This window comes from Echiichthys vipera, assembly GCF_963691815.1.
Source record: "Echiichthys vipera genome assembly, chromosome: 22".
Classification (NCBI taxonomy): domain Eukaryota; kingdom Metazoa; phylum Chordata; class Actinopteri; order Perciformes; family Trachinidae; genus Echiichthys; species Echiichthys vipera.
This window is the reverse complement of record NC_139847.1, coordinates 11,524,042-11,543,243: the sequence shown is the minus strand read 5'-3', so window position 1 is coordinate 11,543,243 and position 19,202 is coordinate 11,524,042. Positions and strand designations below refer to the sequence as shown.

General features: G+C 39.0%; 1 protein-coding gene and 1 long non-coding RNA gene across 2 annotated transcripts in view; both read left to right on the top strand.

The window, feature by feature from the left end:
* Window positions 1-4,742, top strand: part of LOC310964207 — a 63,649-nt gene extending 58,907 nt beyond the window's left edge. The window contains exon 3 of the long non-coding RNA XR_014593725.1: window positions 4,597-4,742. This is a non-coding gene — a long non-coding RNA (uncharacterized lncRNA). The remainder of the gene's footprint in view (window positions 1-4,596) is intronic.
* Window positions 4,743-4,750: 8 nt separating this feature from the next.
* The window catches only part of LOC310964206 (adhesion G protein-coupled receptor L3), a 152,405-nt gene continuing 137,953 nt past the window's right edge, over window positions 4,751-19,202 (top strand). Inside the window, exon 1 of the mRNA XM_083937258.1 lies at window positions 4,751-4,808. Coding sequence (XP_083793384.1) covers window positions 4,754-4,808 — 55 coding nt within the window. The 5' untranslated portion in view covers window positions 4,751-4,753. The remainder of the gene's footprint in view (window positions 4,809-19,202) is intronic.

Sequence of the window (19,202 nt, the reverse complement as noted above, 5' to 3'; positions counted from 1 at the left end):
AAAAAAGATCCTTACCTACTTAACTTATGTAACGTCCAGATATGTCAGTTACCACTTTAAAATACATCCAGGCACAAAACAAAATAAGTGAGGAAATAATTGTCAGCATAATGAAAGTAACCGTTAGTTGCAGCTCTACATATCATGGAAAAAGGAGTAAGAGAATAATCACTCATGATAGGGTTTTTTTTTGTCTCCCCCAGTGTTATCTTAAAGTCATAATTGGTCTGTTTTAAAGTGACTTTGTTGAACTGTGAAATTATACATTTGTATTGTGTCGTGTTAAAGAGCTACAAGTATGGATATGCAATATGATTGCTTACACTGTTAGCAGCAGTTTTTCGGTTGTGTTGTGGACAATGATATGGCTTTATGGTAATATTGGATTCACAGAAAATGTGCATCATTGTGTTGAAGTATCTTAATTACATTTGGTTATTATTGTATTAAATTGTGATGTAACGTATAGCATTGTAAAATAATGTATCCATATAGCCCACCCTAAGCAATACTAATCAGTCTCGCAGTAATCCTCTGCCAGTCCATGAAGAAATGAAAAAAGCATTTGGATTCATACTTTTAGTTGACATTTCAATGAAAACAGTCAAACAGCACAAACATTTTTCACTCCCAATAATCACCACATCTTTTTATGACCCTTCATTCTTTGGATTTGAATGGATTTGGCTCGTTCTTTTAGAGCCAGAGCAGCGTTTCTGTTTAGCAGTGACAGTAGAGAGAAAGTGCCTCATATGTAAACTGGTAGTTGTGTATTTAAATATGAAAATTATGTGTAAAAAGGATGTAAAACCATTGGCGTACTCTACTTCACTTCTGGTAAACACTCTTGCATTCAGGAGGTAGGGAAAGACAGAAAAGGCAGCCGGAGACAATTTACAGCAAGAAGGACAATATAGGAAATGACCCTCAACAAGTTTCCTTGAGAGAAAATACACTGAAGTGGTGACAGGTAATGCACCAAATGCCAAGACATACAAGTAAAAATGATTTTATTTTAATTTTTTGTATAGGTTTTTAGCTCCCCCTCCTGAGAAATGTTTATTTAAGGTGTTGTCATTGATAAAACAGTTACGCCTAATTACAACATAACACATTTGACTCTCACCCAATTGGAGGAGCACAAGAGCATTAACATTGTCAAGATGGCTGAAGGTATTAAGTATGAAATCAGCGAAGCCAAACAGCTATTCTTGTACTTTCTCTTGCACACCTTTCCAGATAAGTATCATTGTCATTTGTAATACTACCAGGCATGACTAATGAATGTATATTTTAAATTAACATTCATATGTGAGCAAAATTCCAATGTATTTTCTTTGGCATTTGTAGTCCCACGTCCTCTGAAGCCCCTTGAATGCAGCCTTAATTTAGGATCCAACTTAAATCAAGCTAATAGGTTCGATTTCCCATATCGCTCTTTGCCTCTCATTCGTCTTTTTCTCCAAGCCACATGATGCTGCGAAACAACATATTCTACCCCCATCGACTATTGCTGTTACTATATCACCGGGCTCCATTTATGCTTTAACTCGATAAGAAAGTCAATTAATTCAATCTGTCAGGTTTCATCTGGGCCCCTTTGGCACACACATGATTAAAATAACAAAAACATCACTGATTAGGAAAAGTTGTTCAGTAACGAGCAGAGAGACAGTAATGAAGAAGTCTCCTTGATGTGGCTGAGAACAGAAGCTACGGTCGCTGCTGGGCCCGCTAAATGTTGGCCAACTTATCTAAGGGAGTTATCCTAAAACCCCCTCAGAGTAAGTACCCTTGAAACGTCAGCACCATAATGTATCATAAGGCTCCTTCTGGAATACAAGACAAGTTGGCAAAGCCGGACTACCGCTCTGTCTTTCTTTCATTCTTTTTTTTAACTCTTCTTCTATTTTTTTTTTATTGAACTGGGTCCAAGCCCTTCTCATAAATGTGTATTTTCTGATGTGTTCTTTTGGCGGTTGATAGCAGTTCTTGTACCTAAGCCCACACGTTGTTTTTTTTCTCAGAGCAAATTAACGACTGTGATAGTGAAGTGTTTTTCCATTTTATGTGATAATTTCTAAGTAACACCTGTGCAAGTAGTTTCTGTTTTATCGGTTGTGCTGTGAGATATAGTGCATAGAGACACACACACACACACACACACACACACACAGATACGCAGTGCCTTTTCCTCTTTTTTAGTCTGTATCTCCAATTTAGAAGCTGACCTACAGCATAGACTTCCAGTCCAATTTGCTGAATGGACAGTGTATTTAAATTCAATCATTCCTGCAATAATGTATTTTTTGTCAAGGGAGTCAAAGCATCTGATATGATGTCATATTTAATTTAGCTCTCCTGCAGCTGTCAGAGCATTTTATTGAAGCGCTGTTTACTCACAAGGATATTACTTTGATCAAACACTTTCACATAGTTTTTTTAATGTCATGTTTTTAATGTTTTTTAATGTCTTAAAATACCTGCCATCATATATATATATATATACACAAGGTATTAAGTGGCATCACAGCAAATGTGATTCAGGCAAGTTATTCAAGCTTTATGTTGTTTGTTCATGGCCTTCTGCCCAGACTTTGCTGGTGAGCACACAGACTTTTAACCTCTTAATATTGCCAAAATGGTCTGTTCTTGCAAAAATACATGATAGGCTTGCTGCCCTTCTTTTAAACCCATTACTATCTGCTCCAAAAACAATCTGATTGCTCTAATCTAGGATTTTTGAAGGAGTATTAAGAGCTAGATTTTGAGATGTGGAAATATCACTGTGACATCGGAAGCACAAAGCCACGGGAAGGACGTGGAAAGTCCGACTAAAAGATAGAGGTGTATTTAAAATGTAATTTTGGTATAATTTGAGATTTTGATGTCTGTCAGCTTCCTTGTCCTTTGATGCAATGCTCACGTTTTGACCTTTCATAAGCAGATTTTCTGGTGTCCCACAATGGAATTAACTCCCTATGATATTAAGTATGGAATACCTAATGTGCAAGGATAATGCTTGTGTAGAGGATGTCAGTGTTGTGTGCTTTACTCTTTGGCTTGCATCATTTTGCAGAGATTATATTTCAGCAGGAGATCATGGTGGATAGTGGATAATAGAGGAGTTTGGATTGCCTAATCATTAAAGCTGACTTAACCTTAATATCATGATATGAGTTTAATCCAGAGAATCTCATCAGAATAAAGATAAAACCATTTTTATCCTCATCGAACAGTGTTTTCAATATTCATACGTCCCTCATGGGATGCAAATGTTCATGCACCATTGGTGGATATTGACACATCCTAAGTGTTGATCTCACAGCAAGTCACAAGCCAACACCATATAAATCACATTTAATGTTCATTCCATTCATTTTATTTTAACTAGCAAATTGCTTAGCAATGACATCATCCTCTGTCAGGAGCTCACGGGAGTGAAGGCACTCCCATGAGCTTAGAGGAGGGGATGGGTAGCTCTGTCTCATTCAGCTTGTCAGATTGGATCTGTTTAGCCCTTTGGAATTTTGGAGCAAATCCTGTGAGCACAGTAGTAGTTTCTTAGGCCGTGCAAAGTCATTCACAGGTGCAACAACTCAAGCTGTGAAGTTATGGCTCATGCTGACAGGAAGGGGAATACACTGCCACGTTTCTTATGTTTATTCCCATCAGGTCTTGCAAGAATACACATAAGGTCTGGAACACATATGCCTGTTCAAAGACGTATATTCCATATACACACATATTTGTCTGCCAAAGCCCAAAGCAGTGTGCGCTTCATCACTCTCTTCGTGTTTCTCTGTGGGAGTGATTTGCTGGTAAGGTGGGGGAGTTAACACATTGATAAGCAAACAACAACACAATATCCCGGAATACTTTTTGCGGTTCACACTGTCTTAGTGTTTTGCTGATCGCACCTAGTTATCAGTTCAGCCAACCGAAGATTGAGCAACTTGCAGCATGTCACTTGATGATGACTTGAAACCCATGATTCCATAAGGACTGCGCACAAGGATGATAAAGCCATGGTGCATCCATCTGTTGTGTTTCTTACTTGGATTTTTTTTTCCTGTAAATGAAGAGATAACTCATAACTCAATCATTCAATCTAAGGTCCTATGTTATGCCCAGGTTTAGGTTCATACGTGTGTTTTTACATGTTTTGATGTTCAAAAACACATTATTTTTCTCATCCTGTCCGTCTGAACATACCTGTAATCACCCTCTGTCTGAAATGCACTTTTTTAGCGACTGTCTCTTTAAGCCCGACTTCTGAAAAAGCCCAGTCTCCTCTGATTGTCTGATTGATAGCCTTTCTGGGTCTTCCGCATCTGCACTCTCTGTGTCTCTGCATCGTTATTGCAGCCATTACTATAACAACTCTGGCAGGCTGAAACCTTCTAAAGGACACAGTTTTTGAATAAGGGCTGTGTGTACTACTCTTTGGCTTGAGTTTTGATACTTTATCGTATTCATATAGCACCTCGACCTGCTTTCTAATAAAAAACAAAAGACATGTAAATCTCACTTTTTACATTATGGGACCTTTTAATTCTTCTCTTCAGCTAACATTTTTGTCTGTTTGTATGATAGATTGCAGACGGCATCTGGCACCAGAACAACAGGACTTGGGAAGTGTGGCACAGTGGAGGGAGCCGTGTCATAAAGGAAGCACCCGATTCGGGCATTTGCCAGCAAAAGACTGAACTCAACTGGGATCTTAAGCAGCGGGCGGTAAGAGGAGGAGGCCATGTGGACCGCACGCCTGCTAGTCCTTGCCAGCCTCTTCACACCAGCCGCTCTGGGTGAGTTTGGCTCATTAGAGCCTGTGTGTGTTTGTCTGTGTTTGTGTCTTTGTGGAGCAGATGTGGGCACAAGACATATATCTTGCCTTTTGCGACTGGCATGGTTTGAAGCCATATCACAATTTTATCCTTTTGCTATTTTACATGCCAGAATCTGTCAGCCAACTGTGATAAAAGCCTCTGACTTTGTCCATCTTGCTTTCGGCGTCTATCTCCCTCTTCTCGCTAATTAGCAGTTTTTAATTCCTTAAACTTCCTGAAACTTTTTTCTACACTTTTCTTATTTGTACTATCTTGTCTGTTCCCTTCTCTGCCTGTTCTATTTTTAGACCTTGCCCATGTCCCTCTTTCTTCCAAATCAGTCTCTTGCTCTCCTGGCAATTGGAAATGAACTGAAATTACTTTCAAAGAATCATTAACACCGCTTTGGCTTTGTGTCCCATGTTTTAGTGCAGTGAGAATTGCAAAAGGAAAAAAAGGTTTCTTTTATCATTTCACGCATTATGATCATAAGATTAAGTTGCAAGGACTTTCTTTTACCACATCGTAAAACGCAACAGCTTTGCAGCATTTCCCTTTGGCCTTCTGTGAATTGTTTCAGAGGCAAACTAAATTAAGTCATTTAAATTCAGATTAAAAGAAATCATTGGTGGTGGTTGGGTGGTTTGTGGGTGTGTGGAAGTGTGTGTACGGATCGGGTGGTAGGTCAAAATCAACCAAGGCTTAGATGTCGGTGTGTTGGTAGTGGGGAAATAGCCCATATCAATGTTAATTTAATATGACTAAAATCATCATCAATCAAGCTAGATGAACTGTTTTTGTGCTGGGATATCTATGCAGGGAAGAGGATACTAGTTTAACTGTCCAGTACAAATGAAAGCACACTTCCTGGCATCGTTAGTTTTGCCTTAATGCTCAACAGGAAGAGGTCAGGGGATAGCAATATATTATGCAACTCTCTGTAGAAACCTCAGAGCCAGAAACGACTAACATGGCGGCCTATTTACATGTCGCCACAAACACATATATTGGAATACTCGGCAAAAAGGCAAGTGGAAGTGCTTTTATTAGTTGGTCATATGAGAAATAACCATTGTTTTTACTCACTATTTGATAGATAATAACTTAAAACACAATTTAATAGATGAAAATCTTACGGAGTATAACTTTAAATGAGAATGAGTCCTCAACTATTATTCCAAGATACTTATACTGAGAGACAGACTCAGAGCCCTGAAATGTGTGTGAGTGACAGCTGCAGATGACACAGCACCTGTTGAAATGACATGAATAAAAAAAGTAATGCCTTAAGTGGTATAATTCGCAATAATGACCAGCTCGCTCTGTAATATCACGCTCATTACACAGCTACTCACTAAAGAAATCAATAATTTGACACAAAATATTAATTTTAAACAGATTGTATTTACTTAAAAAGGGTCCTCAGGGGTTTGTGATTTGTGTCCAGCTGTGTCTGTTATTCAGAAACAACAGACCATAGGATGCTGTAAGAATCGCATATTTAATACAGTAAAAACACTTGTTGGTAAGTTCATGTCAAACATTTTGAGCATTATTATTAAAGTCCCTCTCCAGACATGTTTTAATGTAACTACTCTGTTGTGATTAATATTTAGTTTAACATGTTGTTTTTTTCTGCAACTGCTAGTCAGACATTATATAGATATTTAAATTCATTCAAATGTCTTAGTCCACAGTTAGCCTGGTCCCAGGGTGGCTAAATTAAAACTTAAAATAGTCTAAAATGTCTAGACTTATCTGACAGCAAAATTACTACAAGACTGGACTAAACCAAAAGACCAGTTTAAAATATCTTTATGAGACCGGCTCCTGGATGAGCCTCTCCCGAGGTTGAGCAGGCTCGAGATGAGAGTGAAGCATGTATGGTGGACGTGACCTCGTCCTTACCAGACTCAGATTTGATCAATATCAGAATGCAAGAACAAAACATGTTCCCAATTACCCAGAATGACTAGGATAATTATCAGTTGCCAAAGAACATTGGACTATCATCAACTATCAAAATGACTAAACACATCAGAGAGAATCAGACATAGGCCTACTTGTTTGAGCCAGCTTTAGACAGGAGGCGGCGAGGCAGTGGAGCCACTTGGGCAGATGGCCATCTTGTGGTATGGCGTTTGTGATGGACGGACATGGAGCCCGGTCTGCAACGTTAGCGTAAGTTAAAGTTTGGCTGACAGCTATGATGGCAGTGTGTTTTCTCTCTGTACTGACAGTCCGTTCTGAGCTGGAGGTTTCAGATTTCTTTGCCAGTGTTGATGAATTCGTTCCCCCGTTGAATAGTGTTTCACATATCAGACAGTGATTGGTTTATTTGCTAGTGACGTACCTACTAAAGCTGCCTAGAATATGTCACAAATTTCAATTTGCAGAGAAATGCACAAACGTCTCCACCTACAGGAGAGGAATGTGACAACAGCTCTCTAGTGACAAAGTTTGTCACATAAGACAGAAACCAAAGAAGAACACATTTCTGAATAATTTGCCTATTTTCTTCCACTTATGTTTCCAGTTTGTCTCAAGTAAAAGATTTTTTCTTCAATGACCATTAGCCATCGTCCATTTCCTCCGCAGTTCCTGAAAACAGGCATTTTACCTGCTTATGACAGCTGAGTAAATACAGAGCTATGGCATAGCTCCATATGTCCATGCACAAAGAACAGTAGTAGATGGCCTGTGTGGTTACTGTTATTGGTCCTTATTGTTTTAACCTCTTGACCTTGTATTTGATTAGCATCGACTCTAAAGTGCTCTGTACAGCAGATTTGTCAATCACAGTATGTAAGCATCCCTTTGACCTAGCCATGTGAATCTTCTGTCTGCCTGCTGCATTTAAGTTACATTGTCAGAATTTTTTTTAAGGAATTGTACACTGTCTTCTAACAAGAAATATATCCACAAACACGATCGGAACGAAAAGTATTTAGGCTCCTTTTAGAATTTAACAGATGCATATTGATGGTCCATTGGCTGAATAAGAAAGGTAAGATAGTCTCAGCCAATTAGAAAGTGTCAGACGGGATGGATGTGAGGTGGTTTAAAGAAGACAGGTGTCTGAAAAATGCAGCTGAAACGTGTCCACTGTAGATACCTTGGGATAGCCAGTTTATTTAATGGAAGTAAGTTGTGTTTCCGCATGTTTAAGCCTATTTACCATGTATCTGATATACCTCACATTAGTGAACAGTATTACTTTTCCAATCATTCCATAGTTTTCTTTATTGGTGACAGTGTTTCCCTACCTTCCAGGCTGCCATTGCTTTTATCTTTTATTTTATGCCAGTGTAGTATGAAAGGGCAAGACAAAGCATGCATCAATCTTAAAAGCAGTTTGAACCATTTGGAAAAATGGTCAGCAGCAATGGATGCATGATTTATCATTAATGGGCCGAAACTTGAAAAACACCTTCACATCCCTTCTTCTAAGCAATCATTCTGCTTTTTTACTCATCAGTCACTCATTGATTCCAGATGAATAGGTGACACCATCTAGTTGCTATGGTTTTTGGTGCTATAACTAATGCCCTAAAGGAACCACAGTGGAGCATTTTGAGCTTTAACACCAGATTAAGTGGTTGGTATCCCAAGTAAATCATTTTGCATTTTTACAAAGAAAGGCCAATCATTTAACACCCTACCCTGATGCTATGAGCACTGCCAGATGTTGCCAGTGAATTGCTCTGCAGCTGGGGAAGCTTTAGTGGGAATATTCACCACAATGCTTCTCCCAGAGTGTTGGAAATGTGGACTCCAGGGGATGCTGGCCTACTTTGGGATCTCCAGTCCCTTTTGTCTATGTACAGTCAGGCACAGGCATGCCGACACATATGCACGGATGAATGGAATCAAACAGTGGGAATAGCACTTTTTCTCACACACATGCCACACATTTCACATATGATAATCACAACATGTGTGTAGAAAAACACACACACATTCTGCATTAGCTAAGTGTCTGCAATTGAAGCTGCACTGTTTCCTGCCCTTTCTTGTCTTTATTTATATGTAAACACATACTACACTTGTCTGGGGAAAATAAGGAATGCTTCTGGACAAGCATGATAAAAAGTAAATGATAGAATGCAGCTTTAGGAGCGATGGGGATTTGTGGCTGTCTTTGGGTGGATGTGTCTTTTGTCTGTGTGTGTGCTTGTGTATGGGCTTGCATGTGAGCCCCTTGTGTGTGTATACTTACAAAGTCTTGCACGATTAATAAAAAAGTTCTATCACAGATGCTGTCACTGGGTTGAAAAATAAGTAAAATGCACCCTTGTCATTGTTTTGGTTACAGTGAATAACAATGAAAAAGCAATGTCCCCAAACACTCTGGCCATGCCCGAGAAGCACATTAATCATGCGTTTCTGTGCATGTAAAATGCTCCAGGAAGGATTTTATTCATTCCACTTAATACCACCCCATGGAATCAGAGACATAGCGGCTATAATGGATGACAGCTCTTGGACCAATCCAAGAGACGTAAGCGTGAAATCTGACACATATTTTTCATGGTCAGACACTAGTGCATGCATCAAGCCTGGAAGCAGATATCATTCCACTGGGGGCGTTGGTATGTACGTAATAAGGGATGAATAAGACACAGTGAGGCAGATGTGCGCCCAACACATCTGTTCAGCATCTGTATGTGTTTGTCGGTTTCTGTAGCTCTCAGAAAAATGGTAAGTGACAATTCTGCAGAAGGGGCTCGGAAAGGCAGCGCAGATAGAATGAACATGTATCCACCGTCCAGCTTGCTTTTGTCTTTCCCTTTCTTTCAATCATACAGCGTACATATTCCCCTGCAGAGCTTACACTTAGTAGATTCCAAGCCATCACGCACCTTAAAAATACGTCGAGGTATCAGCACCATTATACTTGGATAGCTGTATCTAAACAAACAAGGGGATTAAACTCCAACGTCAATGTCACTGTTCCCGCACAGATCCACTTAATTAATCTCCTTGTGCCAGGGCACCGACTCCATCCGCCAAGGCATCCCTGGATTTGCCTAATTTGCTTAATTAATTAAACAAATGATTTATTTGAGCTCATATTTCAAAGCGGCAGAAAGTTCTTTGTAGAGCCCACTGAGGCATGTGCTGTTTTGTTGTGACTGTGAGATGCCTCTTGAAGCATTGAAAATAAGTGGGCTTCAGAGTGGGTGGATGTCAATCATTCATTTGCAACAGACATAATGTACAGGCAGATACAGCACTCCAGCCTGGGGATAAATTATATATGAATTTAAATGCGACATTAGACTAAAACAACTTCCAACAGTATCCGTGTTTGATGAAGCTTAATGATTATTACAGTTCCATTGTTACACCAGGGTGAAAGTAAACAGGAAAATAGTTCGACTTTGTTCAGCCAAATCAATGAGAAGTAAACAAGCCTTTTGTATTTGAGGTGTTGCATGAGTGGGTGGTGGAAGGCTTAAAATTACAGAAGTTATCCAACAAAATTGGGTTAAACTTGCAGTGCTATCAATGTATACTGATCTCAACTACCAAATATTGACACTTAATTCCATATTGGTCAGATTTTAAGCACATTCACATTACAAATCTAATTTGGTGATAAAACTTAAAAAAAGTGTGTTATGCACCATGCATATCTATTTTGCTTATTAGAATAAAAAACTTTGTATTTTGCTTTACATTGTTATGGCCATCTATAATTTGCATGGCTGGGGGAGTACCTCTTACACTACTGTACTCATAAAACAAAATTAATTGCTGGATTATTTTATGAAAAAAGTATGTTGTAGTATATCTGTGTGACAGTGGCCATAAATCACGTCAAACTAAATAAAATAAAAAATATCTTTCACCAAACTTATAGTAGATTGCAACAAGCTCACAATGATAACATGATGATGTTTAGCACATAATGTTTCGTATGATCACTTGGTAACATGCTTACATTTTTTGAATTAGCAATAAACAGCCAATGCTGAACTTTGAATTGGATATTTGACTATAAATGTATGATCAAAATATAATGGCAATCTTCCCAGTATTTGTTGAGATGTATGAGTCTGGAGTTTGGACATGAAATCGTATTCCCAGCCTTTCTTTATTGATCTTGTTAGAGCCCAGTGGAAGTTGTGCTAGATAGTATGCCTCATTCACACTCTATGAGGGTTTGAAAATGCCTACAGCATCCCTCAAACTGGAGTTTGGAATGTGGAATGTACTGCAAGGGCAATAAATGTCAAGGCAAGGCCACAAAAGTACTAAAAAGGCACAGGCAGGAAAACATAAGCTTGTGCCCGGTGACATGAGTACCTCCCTGGTGCACGGTGATCTGTGCTGGCATGAAAATATAGCACCATACGTGATGATAAACAGAATTCAGTTAAGTCAAGCGCAGGCATAAGACAACAGGGATAAAATAATTAAAAATAGTTTTGATTGCACCGAGTTCTAACTTGAGAGCCACATTTTTATTGCTGGCAAAACGTAAAGTTTAAAAAAAAAATGTCTTTGACTTTCACATAAAAGTTTGATTACATTGAAAATGGCTTTGATGAGATTCTTAAAAATGCCTTGGGTTTAATGCTTCAACAGATTATTATTTATTTATTTTTAAACATTTGGAACACTTTTTTCCTGGAAATGGATTACGTTTTTCCCATAAGCCACACAAGGCTTCCTGAAAATAGATAATAGTGTTGCAATTATGAAAGAAAAAAACAACTTAGTTTTAATACCTACCCTAAGGGTGGCCTCCACAGCTGTCATCTGGATACCAGCTTATCTCACAGCTTCCTTCTGAATGCAGATTTATTTGGGTTCTTTTGTATAACCGTTTTGGGGGGTCTTGCTCTGTTAGGACATATGACCTAATGTGAACATACCGTATTTTTCGCTCCGGAGTATAAGTCTTACCAGCCGAAAAATGCATAATAAAGAAGGAAAAAAACATATATGAGTCGCACTTTTTGTGGAAATTTATTTGATAAAATCCAACACCAAGAATAGACATTTCATCTTGAAAGGCAATTTAAAATAAAAATAGAATAGAGAACAACCGGCTGAATAAGTGTACGTTATATGACGCATAAACAACGAACTGAGAACGTGCCTGGTATGTTAACGTAACATATTACAGTAAGAGTCATTCAAATAACTATAACATATAGAACATACTATACGTATACCAAACAATCTGTCACTCCTAATCACTAAATCCAATGAACTCTTCTTCCTCGGTGTCACTTCTGAACAACTCCGCAAACTCATAGGTACGGAAGTAGCAGGTAGCATCTTTTTTTTCTCAATGCACTTCTGCCATGACCCGCCCCCCACAAATTTTGATTGGTTGACGTGTGTGTGTGACGATTGCTGATATACGCCTAGTCTCTTACATGACTGAGATAAATAATAGCCGGGGCTATTATTTTATATTTTACGGTAATGTGTTAATAATTTCACACATAAGTCGCTCCAGAGTATAAGTCGCACCCCGGCCAAACTATGAAAAAAACTGTGACTTATAATCCGAAAAGTACGGTACATGTATTGTTGGATTTTAATTTATAGTAAATATACTGGCATTGAAGTCCACATTTCTTTGTATTCAGTTCTCACTTCTATAGTATCCCTAGTAACAGATTCTGTGGCACTTGGCATGGCCCATAGAAATCCCTTTCTCTTTTTATACCCTTCTATAATGAGTGAAAAATCAATACCTGCTTGATATGGGGAATAAAAGAATGGCCTTTGCTGCCCATGGTACCAGTAGTAAGTGCTTGATATTGCCAAATTGCTGCCAGAACTTGCAACCCAAGAGGAATGACTGACAGCAACATTAAGAATGACAGGGTGGGGTTAAATACCTCTGCATGTTTTATAGGTGTCCGTACTGGGACCTGTGTATATCTTCTAAATAAATGAATTAGACTCCCCATTTATTCAGCCCGGTTGCACAGGCATAATTTGGTAAGCGCTGAATGATGCCATTTAAAGTGGACTTGCAGCTGGCTGAATGGTGTTTAATGAGGACAGATATTGACAGCAAGGTCAAGTGGCAGTGGATGTTAGTTTACATTAGGCTGCGTAATGTGCGTGTGTGCTTAGTGCGTGTGTAGGTGTCTGGCAGAGTGGAGAGAGAATTGCCAAGTAGCCCTGCAGACCAGCTCACAGGGCAAAACTGGTGGGCGTGCAATAACACAGGGTTCCCCACACTGCATAACAGCAGGGGTCAGACAGTAATTTTGGGTGTGGGTGGAATGTTAGGAGGAGAAAGGGCAAACAGAAGCCATGTAGAGAGACAATAAAGCTGCCTATTCTTTAGTCAATTTGTTGAGAGAGAGAGAGAGAGAGAGAGAGAGAGAGAGAGAGAGAGAGAGAGAGAGAGAGAGAGAGAGAGAGAGAGAGAGAGAGAGAGAGAGAGAGAGAGAGAGAGAGAGAGAGAGAGAGAGAGAGAGAGAGAGAGAGAGAGAGAGAGAGAGAGAGAGAGAGAGAGAGAGAGAGAGAGAGAGAGAGAGAGAGAGAGAGAGAGAGAGAGAGAGAGAGAGAGATTTTCTGCTAGCTCGTCATCTTGCCTTTGCAAGCTTCAAAGTTGTTTATCTCCTGAATTTGGCCATATGATTTAGAAGCCATTACTTTATTTAAAATCAAACAAAACCCCCTAAATGTCCCAAAACCAAGATGTTGACATAAATTCATGTTTAACCATAAATGAGCCGTTGCAACATCCTACTGATTTTGATAGAGCTACTGCAGCAATAACTTGTGTTTAGATTTGCAGCAGTACCCTCTAGCAGATGTATAAGTGTTTGCTTTATATTTTTCATCATCTAAAAACAAACCCATGCTACAGACCAAGACAGAAGTTATACTGGTAAATTACCATTTTAAATAAAACGCAGTACAAAAACATACATAAATGAGCAGCGAGTAAAGGCCTATCATGTTACTAGTAGGGCAAAATTGTGTATGGCAAAAAATATTCAAAATATAATTTTACTTAAAATGGCATGACTTTAAATTAAACAATACTAAAAAAAAAGATTAAAAAAAACAACATTTCTGTCCAAGAAGAAATGCCCAAAAAAGGAAATTACAACTAGGGTGGCCAGGCTTCAGTCCACTTTTTGCCTGACAACTGACAACATATGCTATTTTATACCTCACCTGGAAAATAAATCCAACATGTTAACATATATGTTTGCATATGTGATATATTTGCATTCTGATGACACAGTAGGTCCTATGAAAGACAGTGCAGACATGTTTAGATACTACAGTGCTGTATATGCAAATGTTCCAGCTTTGTAGGCTTTCCCCCCTTAAGCTCCCTTTCAACCATAAGGCTTTTACAATCACGGGTGAGGGTATGACAGTGTGTGAGTGAAACACAGTGAGGCTGTCGGGCCCCACCCACCCACATGATGAATTGTGCTGCAGCAGCACATGATTACAATACATGCCTTGAGGCCATACTTTATGCACATTTGCTAATTATTCAGATTAGAATCTCTCCCTTTTTAAACTACGTTGCTAAATTATGTTGCTAATAACATGCATTGATAGCTAGGATTTAATGTTGGTGTGTGTGGGCAGATCTGTCTATAAGGGCTGCGCATCCCTCCCTTTTAGAAGATACAGTCTGTATGTCGGCCCACAGTCCAAGATCTCAGATTAATTTGTAATGCGATATACCACAATCCAATGCCTGTTTGATACAACTTAATACAGATGCCATTAGGATGTAGTATTTATTTTGATAAGAAACATGTGACTAAAATATATCAATTTTAATCCTTATTTTTATTTCAAATAATAAATCAGAAATACCCTGCGAAATTATGCCTCGCTGTTTTCGCCCTCTTCCCAGTCTTTGTGCTAAACTAAGCAGTACTGATCTTCTGATGTAAATCTCCTCCAAAAAGTGAATGTGTATTTCCAAAAATGTCTAACTAATTTTCTAAAGATACAATTAGGATAATCAGATTTGCCCTCCAGGGATCAATAAATGGGGATATAATCTTGACTGTCATGCAATGTAAATAGATACTCCGGACAACATTGCACATGGTGGTCTGATATTTCTTGTGTGAATATGTATGACTCATGCTAGAGACATTTGATTGCAGAGACAGAGCAGAGTTACCTGCAAAGTTTGGCTTCATCAACATTTTTTCTGAATATCACACGGATTATGGGTCAGAGCTGTGGTTGTTTTTTCTTTCATGCACAGCATATGTACATATATAATATCAACTTGAAACTGTGAAATACTCATCCCTGGTTAATGAGAAGGGTGTGCTTGCAAGGAAGGCACATAACTCTGCAGTGTTTGGCTGAATTTGAGAGTCTGAGTTTTCCACACACAGTCTGTGCCCGTGTTTAGTTTTCATGCTAGTCAAAGTCGAGAACCTACTCCCACATAAGTACATGCATGGTGGCAAAGGGCCTCAGACTTTAAAGCGCCATTGGCCAGTGCAGGTTACTCTGTGCACAGTATTATTCAAAAATCTTGCAGAGGCTTTGATTGAATTCAATTTTCATGGATCCACTTGTTGTGACATCAATGATGCTCTTCTGTCCACAAATCAGAAAGGCAGACATGGCAGAAAAGGGATAATGAATCCAACTGTCCGACTCATCAGTTTCAGGGAAGCACATGCACACTTGATTGGCAAAAAAAAAGAGCCGCGCTACGATGGAAACAACTTTTTTCTTGTGCAAAAGCAAAGCAACGTTTTTTTTTATCTAGCGCACCCCATACATCACTTTGCGTACCCCTAGGGATATGTGTACCAAGTTGTGGACCAATGATGAAGCTGACTCTCGGATTCTTGTATCAGTTTTCAGAATCAGTTAATCTTTAACACCCTTACTGTCTATCTGTCGAGCAATCTAGCTAGCTAGCTCTATCTGTATCGGTCCATCTTTCACGTTTGCGAGACTACTGATCAAGTTGCTGTATTTTTTGGCATTTTTCAGCGAAATTGAGACAGACTTCTTATTTCAATGGAAACTGCTACTTAGCTTACAGCCCTGTTTCCAAAGCATTGGGACACTGTGTGAAATGTAAATGGAAACAGAATGTGAAGATTTGAAAAACATTGAAACCATATTTATTTGAAAATAACACAAAGGCAATATATCAAATGTCATTTTTAAAATGATATTCCCATTTTGAATTTGATGCCAGCAACATGCTTCAAAAAAACAGTGGCAACAAAAGATTGGAAAATCTGTAAAAATGTTAAAATAAAACATCTCAAAATTTTATTGGTTAACCTGCATCAATTTAGTTACATGATTGAGTATAAAAAGAGTATCCCAGATTGGCAGAGTCTTTCTGAATGAAGCCATGTAACACTGGCGCTGACAAATAGTGCAACATTTTAAGATTCTCAACGTGAAATTGTAAAGAATTTGGGGATTTCATCATCTACAGTACATAAGATCTTGTACACTTTACACAGTGTCCAGACTTTCTTGGAAACAGAGTTGTATTTCTTGCTTAATGGTCATACAACAGCAGTAGTGAATTGCTTTTCCTGTTGCCATGAATGGAATACACTGACACTTTCTGTTTATGAAAAAGTCAAAATAATGACACCCTGTCACCACAACAAGAAAGCAGGCTTGCAAATAAAGACCATATTGTTTTTAAAAGTCTTTTTCACAATACAATTAGAGCACCGAAACTACTGGTTCTCTGCTTTCATTTGAGCATTGTCGGTAAATCTTGTTTTGTTCGATGCATGAGGCATTGTCTAGTTGCATGTTCTAGGAGCCAATGTAGACATAAGAGAACTGCAAAGGAAAAAACATGTGCATTCCTTAGTGAAACTCAGATGACTTGGTGAAGCGATACTAGCTTTATTTGATCAATGAAGGGAATCATTGAAAAGTAAAAGGTGTTAAGGATTAATTAGTTATTGTACCTTTTGATCTCTTATCCAGCACTGGAGCTGTCAGGGTGTAAAAAGGAGAAAGGGGGCTCCGGGAATTAGCTGGGTTTAGAGCGGCAAGGTGTATGGTGTGTGTGTGTGTGTGTGTGTCCGTTAAAAGACACGGATACAGGTGTCCAGGTTAGTCATGGATTTATTTGACTGTGGTCTGTAATAACAACACAAAGTAACAATCAGTACACGGTATATGACACAAACATAATGACATAAATAAAGTTACAAATGACTGGATTCAGTACTCAAGTATATTCTATAAATAATAAAATCTAAACCAATCAACTCAGGTGAGTAGCACATACAGCATAACTAAGCTTATTAGCTAGAACAACACACCAGCATAAGATAGCTCAACAATACACAATAACACAAAGTTAACATTCACTTAGACAGTTATGACGTCATTAGGCTCACCTTCTGGCATTTACACACAGTAATAAAACCAGGGAACTGCACTTGAATGTTGGAAAAGGACGAAGGAGTTACACGTTATCTGCAGCTGTATCGAGAGAAACTAACATACACAGCACGGCACTTCACACACAGGCCTAGCGCATTCACTAGCGTCAGAACGGTGTTTTCAAGAGCTTCGGTAACATGGAAACTTGACGATAAACTCAACACAACTGAACAGCATTTAATTAAGAACACTTAAACAACATGGGCTTTCTAACAAGGTGAATTTTTAGAATTTATACATAAACAAAGAATACGAAAGATCTGATAGCAATCTAAAGTTCACCACAGGCACAGCAAAAAACAATTATGGGAAAGATGGTGTTTGACCCTTTCTTCCCTCCGCTCTGTCATTGAATACACCATGCATGCCCAGTAACTTGTGATTTTGTCTCATTGAATCAATATGAAGTATTGTAAGGTCTGCATTTATAGCAATGGGGGTAGGGGGAGGGATCAAATGATACTGTGGCACAGATTAGCCCTTGAGACCTTGAGGATAAGAGCGAGAGAGAGAACAAGAGGGAGAGAGAGCAAGCAATAGATAGCTGGTGGTGGGGGTGGTGTGTGTGTGTGTGTGTGTGTGTGTGTGTGTGTGTGTGTGTGTGTGTGTGTGTGTGTGTGTGTGTGTGTGTGTGTGTGTGTGTGTGTGTGTGTGTGTGTGTGTGTGTGTGTGTGTGTGTGTGTGTGTGTGTGTGTGTGTGTGTGTGTGTGTGTGTGTGTGTGTGTGTGTGTGTGTGTGCATGCGTGCGTGCGTGTGTGTGTGTGGTTTGGGGGGATACTGGAGATGGCCTTCAGTATGGCCCAGTGGCCTTGTAGGGGAATTCAATACAGCCATTGACAAAAGAAGGCTTCCATTGTGGAGGAACCAACCTCCTTTGGGAAGCTGTTCCATTTCCTTATTAATTGTGCTCTCATTAAAATAAAAGGAAGGCAAGAGGGGGAATGGATAGCAGAGGAGTAATAGTAGCTCCTTAGCGTGGCCTCCTTGTTTGGAAGGCTGCCAGGGGTCAAGTAGTTTACAGTTCTAGTGCTTTACACGGAATAGAAATCCACTGTAGTTTATGTATTTTATGTACTGCACACACAGCACACAGATATACGCGTGCACTACCTCCCTTTTTATCTTCCTTCTCTCGAGCCTTCCCGCATTAGTACACGAATCTTTCTGACTGGCTCCCGCCCCATCTTCTGCTGCAGATGTACTATATCAAGACTCCGGGGATCACTGCTTGGCCTCAGTCTCGCACCACAGCTGTCAGACATGGGAGGAGTCGTCAGTGTGTGCCATGGATGGCTGATATCCTGACCAAACATACTCCCTAATGTATACTCCCTTGGCCCCTCTGCTTAAAGGATAATTCTGTTTTATTACAACTCGGGTCATATTGTTGTAGTTTTTGTCATCAATCATTGGTTATGATCATCATTTTGTTAAGTTTGACAGTTTGTACGACCCTCTGACCTCTCGTGGCTGTTACTCCATTGAACATCTTTTTCACAATGTTGCTGTACTTCTTGATTTCAGCATTGAATTAAATGAGTACCAAATATCCTGTTATTGTATGAGAGATATAGGGTACTCTGTCTTAATCACCACACATTTTCAATCAACAAAACAACTATCTTCTCATTAAAGAGCCGCCTCAACAAACCCTCAGATAACCACAATAAATCAGGATTATTTAAGAGCTAGGAAATTCACTCTCAACAACACCAAGATCACAGAAAACACATAATCATCTTCTCAAGGCCTTTTCTGTATATTACATTTAATATGCGGTTCTGTTTTGTACATTTTTTTTCTTTAATTTGAATGTCGTATTGTCTTATTCCAGATTTCTATTGTTCCTATAAACCATTCTACATCGAGTGTAATACAGAAGCTAATTATAAGATTATAATATGAATAAATGCAAGTGTGCAATATATCCTTGATTAGCTTTCCCAAGAAACATGT